The 4,411-nt window shown below is 39.4% G+C and overlaps 1 protein-coding gene across 1 annotated transcript; it reads left to right on the top strand.

Annotated features, from left to right (window-relative positions):
- The first annotated feature begins 933 nt into the window (after positions 1-933).
- On the top strand, positions 934-2,799 carry LOC142627021 (uncharacterized). The gene is made up of 4 exons (XM_075800803.1): positions 934-1,305; positions 1,378-1,706; positions 1,839-2,251; positions 2,462-2,799. The coding sequence occupies exons 1-4, from the start codon at positions 934-936 to the stop codon at positions 2,797-2,799; spliced, it is 1,452 nt and encodes a 483-aa protein (XP_075656918.1).
- Positions 2,800-4,411: the final 1,612 nt, after the last annotated feature.

The raw sequence follows: 4,411 nt of genomic DNA, 5'->3' as shown, positions 1-4,411 counted from the left end.
TAGAAGAGAGAAAATGGAAGGATGATATCAAATTTTTTATGTGAGTACGAGTTGCTGTAACAATAACAAAACCTTTGCGAAGAGGTGGGTTTATTGCTGGTTCTAACGGCAAGCGTCATTGGGTGTCTTTTAAATATGAAAGACTCCCTATGTTCTACCATTTTATGGGATATTAGGCCATGATATAAAACACTGTGCAGCGCATTATGCAGCGGAGAAAAATGGTGGAAGCTTGGAGTATCAATACGGTGATTTTCTTAAGGCAATAGGGGGTCGAGTGAGGGTTGTGCCAAACCAACATACCAATCCCAAAACCAATTCGGAGGAGGGTGAGGATAATGATATAGCAAATTCGGTGGTGGCTGACTTAGTAAAGATGGTGGCAGTGATGAAGGACAGTCCAGAAAATTCGAAAAATGGTGGACGAGGGTGAGTCTGTGAATCCAATGGAGGTAATTTCGCATGTAGAAGCTAATGTGGAGGGAAAGGAGTCTAGTGAAGTAAGGGTAAGGCTAGAAATCATAATAATAGATAAGGAGAATAATGATTTTGCCAAGAATTTCGGTGATGCTCTGTTTTCAGTGGATGAGGGCAGAATAAGTTGCATGACAGATTCAACTCAAACTCACGTGCTTGTTAACACTCTTAGTAATTCCACGAATTTGGAGAATTTTGGGCCATCCTCTTTTAAGCCCAAGGCCACGTGGACTAGGATAAATAGAATGAATTTTGGGCTTGGTGGTTTAGCTAAGGCCATTGCAATTCCTGGATTGGGTGAACGTGAACAGAAGGATGGGGAAATTGGGCAGCATGAAGAACAAAGGACTAAAAGAAGTAAACAAGATAAGGTGGAAGGAAGTTTTGTTGATATATCGGTGGGGGTGGACAGCCACCCTTGTCGGGAGCAATGAGGCTGATTAGTTGGAACTGTCAATGGCTTGGGAACCTTGGACAGGTCGAAGCCTTCGCAAGATTGTGAGGGAAAAAGATCCCATGGTCTATTTCCTTATGGAGACTAGACTAGACAAGGATGGTTTTGAAAATTTATATAGCAATTTACATTTTCAGAACAAGGTTATTGTTAAACATCCTAATGCAAGTGGTGGGTTAGCTTTCTTATGGAAAAATGATATTAATCTGGAGATCATTAATTATACAGTAAACCATGTATTGGCTCTTGTAACGGAGGAAGATGGTTTTAAATGGTACTTGAATGGGTTTTATGGGTGGCCGGAAGCACAACATAAAGAAAAATCATGGCAATTGCTACAATACTTGAAGACATTTGTAGAGGGTCTGTGGATGGTTATTGGAGACTTTAATGCATTCTTACCTGCCTTGGAAAAGCAAAGTACAAGACCACCTTAATATGTGTAGGTTGAAGCTTTTAAGGAAGCGTTGGATTCTTGTCAACTTCAAGATCTTGGCTACAAGGGCTATTTGTTTACTTGGAACAATAAGAGACCGAGTGAAGCAAATACAAAAATTAGACTGGACAGAGGGGTTGCAAATGAAGAGTGGAGAGTGAGATTTCAAATAAGCACAATTACTCATCTATCAACACATGCTTCAGATCATCTACCAATTATGTTGCAAGTTCAATCTTTTAAACAACAAAGGCAGCAGCATGGGAAGTCTTTTAAATTCGAGGAAGCTTGTCTACTTTCTAATGAGTGTGAAGAAGCTGTTAAGGAAGCTTGGGGAAGGTCTGTAGATGGATCAAATGGGCTGCTCTCTATTAAAAACAAAATTCATGCATGTGGACTGGAATTGGCAAGTTAGGGTTCGGCCAGACCTAATGAGGCAGCCATAAAGGAGCTCCAAAAATGGCTGGACAGGTTGAATGAAGCTGAAGCTAGTGAAGAAAATAGAGCTGAATTCCTGGATGTGAGCAACCAAATGGATGATCTCTTACAAAAAGAAGAAATTTATTGGGCACAAAGGTCTAGAATTTCATGGATGAAGCATGGAGATAGGAATACAAAGTTTTTCTATTCTAAAGCATCACAAAGGAGGAAGAAAAATCACATAAGTGGTATACAAAATGTACAAGGGCAGTGGGTGGAGGAGGTAGAGGAGGTGGTTGAAGTAGCTTCAGATTATTTTGACAATCTTTTTAGTGCAAGTACAACTGATCAAATGGAGGAATTTCTGAATGCAGTTCCTCATAAAGTGATCTGTGAGTTTACTGCTAAGGAGGTGAAGGTGGCTCTATTCCAAATGGGACCTACAAAAGCTCCAGGACTTGATGGTATGAATGCCCTATTCTATCAAAAATTTTGGCACATAGTGGGTGATGATGTAGTTTTTGCTGTTTTGGATTTTTTAAATAATGGAAATATGTAACCGGAGATAAATCATACAAACATAGTCCTTATTCCCAAAGTGAAAAATCCACAGAAAATGTCTGAGTTTAGACCTATTAGTCTATGTAATGTGATTTATAAAATTATTTTCAAAGTGTTGGCAAATAGATTGAAACGGGTACTTCCAGATATTATTTCTCCTACCCAGAGTGCTTTTGTTCTGGATAGATTGATCACAGATAATGTTTTGGTAGCTTATGAGACCATACATACTATGCATGTGAGGAAGAAGGGCAAGAAAGGGACTATGGCATTGAAATTAGATGTTAGCAAGGCATATGATCGGGTTGAATGGCCATTCTTGCAAAACAATTATGGAAAAGTTGGGTTTCCCAACAATAAGGTGGATAGAAAGAGTGATGAGCTGTATCACTACTCCATCTTTTTCTATTTTGGTGAACAGAAGACCTTATGGCATGATAAACCCGTCTAGAGGAATACGTCAAGGAGGTCCATTGTCACCGTACCTGTTTCTTTTATGTGCAGAAGGCTTCACTGCTTTGTTGGCTAAAGTTGAACTGGAAGGGAGGATTCGAGGTGTGTCAATTTGTAGAGGAGCTTCTAGAGTTACTAATTTATTATTTGTAGATGATTCTTTGTCGTTTTGTCAAGCAACACCAAAGGAAGGGGAAGTGGTAGCAGGAGTTCTTCAAACCTATGAAAGAGCTTCAGGTCAAAGTATTAATCTGGAGAAGTCTTCAGCTTTCTTCAGTAGTAATACCACAAATATTCAGAAACATTAGATGCTGAAGATTTTAGGGCTGCCAACTTTGATTGGAAGGGATAAATATCATACTTTTGCTTATTTGAAAGATAGAGTATGGAAAAAATTGCAAGGATGGAAAGGCATGCTGTTATCCAGAGCTGGCAAAGAAATTCTTATAAAGGTTGTAGCCCAATCTATACCCACATATACGATGAGTGTATTTCTACTTCCTTTGAAATTATGTGATGAATTGAATAATTTGTGTGCTAAGTTTTGGTGGGGACAAGTAGGCAATGAAAGAAAAATTCATTAGAAGAGTTGGGATAAATTATCAACTTCTAAAATGGAGGGTGGTATGGCATTCTGGGATCTAAGAGCGTTTAATTTAGTGATGTTGGCTAAACAAGGGTGGAGGATGATTCAAGGTAATGATTCTTTATTATATAAGTGTTTCAAGGCGTGGTATTTTCCCCGATCATCTTTCCTTGATGCCAAGGAATCACTGGGTTGCTCTTATGTTTGGAGGAGTTTGGTGGCATATTTTGCCTATAAGAGCTAATCTGGTCCAGAGGAGAGTAATAATTGAAGCCAAATGTCCATTAGGCCTAAGGGAATCAGAGAGTATAATCCATGCAATTTGGGAGTGTGCTGCGGTGCAAGATATTTGGGCAGGAAGCTGTCAAAAATTGTAGAAGAGATGCTTAGATTCAATTGACGTGATGCAGCTCATGAAGTATTTAATTGACAAGTTGACGATAGAGGAATTGGAGCTGTTCTAGATTAAAGCTTGGCTTATATGGAACCAGCGAAACCGTGTGATGTTTGGTGGAACTCTAATGGACCCGAAGAACCTGAATAAGAGAGAAGAGGAGTATTTGACAGAATATAAATCAACACAGATGCAGCTGACTGTGATACAGACGGAACCATATTGTAGTGCAATTTGGCAACCTCCCCCATCTTCTACTTATAAATTAAATTTCGATGCAGCCATTTTTTCATACCTGGACAAAACTAGTGTGGGAGCAATTTTTTGGAATGAACAAGGTTAGGTTATGGCGGCAATGACAGCAAGTGGTCCGTAGGTGAGCTCTAGTATGGAAGCAGAATTATTGGCATGTAGAAGATCAATGGAATTTGTTGTGGATGCCGGATTCAACAAGCTGATAATAGAGGGAGATAATGTAAATTTTATGCAAGCCATTTCATCGACACAGATTGATTGTTCTTTGCTAGGCTATGTGGTGGATGGCATTCACCACTTGGTTCATTGTTTAGAGTGGGCTAAAATTAGCATTACTAGGAGGGGTGGGAATAAGGTTGCACATGCTCTTGCTCA

The sequence above is a fragment of the Castanea sativa genome, chromosome 1 (assembly GCF_040712315.1).
Source record: "Castanea sativa cultivar Marrone di Chiusa Pesio chromosome 1, ASM4071231v1".
Classification (NCBI taxonomy): domain Eukaryota; kingdom Viridiplantae; phylum Streptophyta; class Magnoliopsida; order Fagales; family Fagaceae; genus Castanea; species Castanea sativa.
The sequence above is the reverse complement of the archived record's forward strand: the minus strand, read 5'-3'. Positions and strand labels throughout refer to the sequence as shown.

Coding starts and splice junctions, on each gene's coding strand:
- LOC142627021 (XM_075800803.1), top strand. CDS start 934: ATGGCTTGGGAACCTTGGACAGGTCGAAGCCTTCGCAAGATTGTGAGG. Junction 1,707..1,838: donor GTTAAGGAAGCTTGGGGAAG/GTCTGTAGATGG, acceptor ATGGCTGGACAG/GTTGAATGAAGCTGAAGCTA. Junction 2,252..2,461: donor AAAAGCTCCAGGACTTGATG/GTATGAATGCCC, acceptor TTATTTTCAAAG/TGTTGGCAAATAGATTGAAA.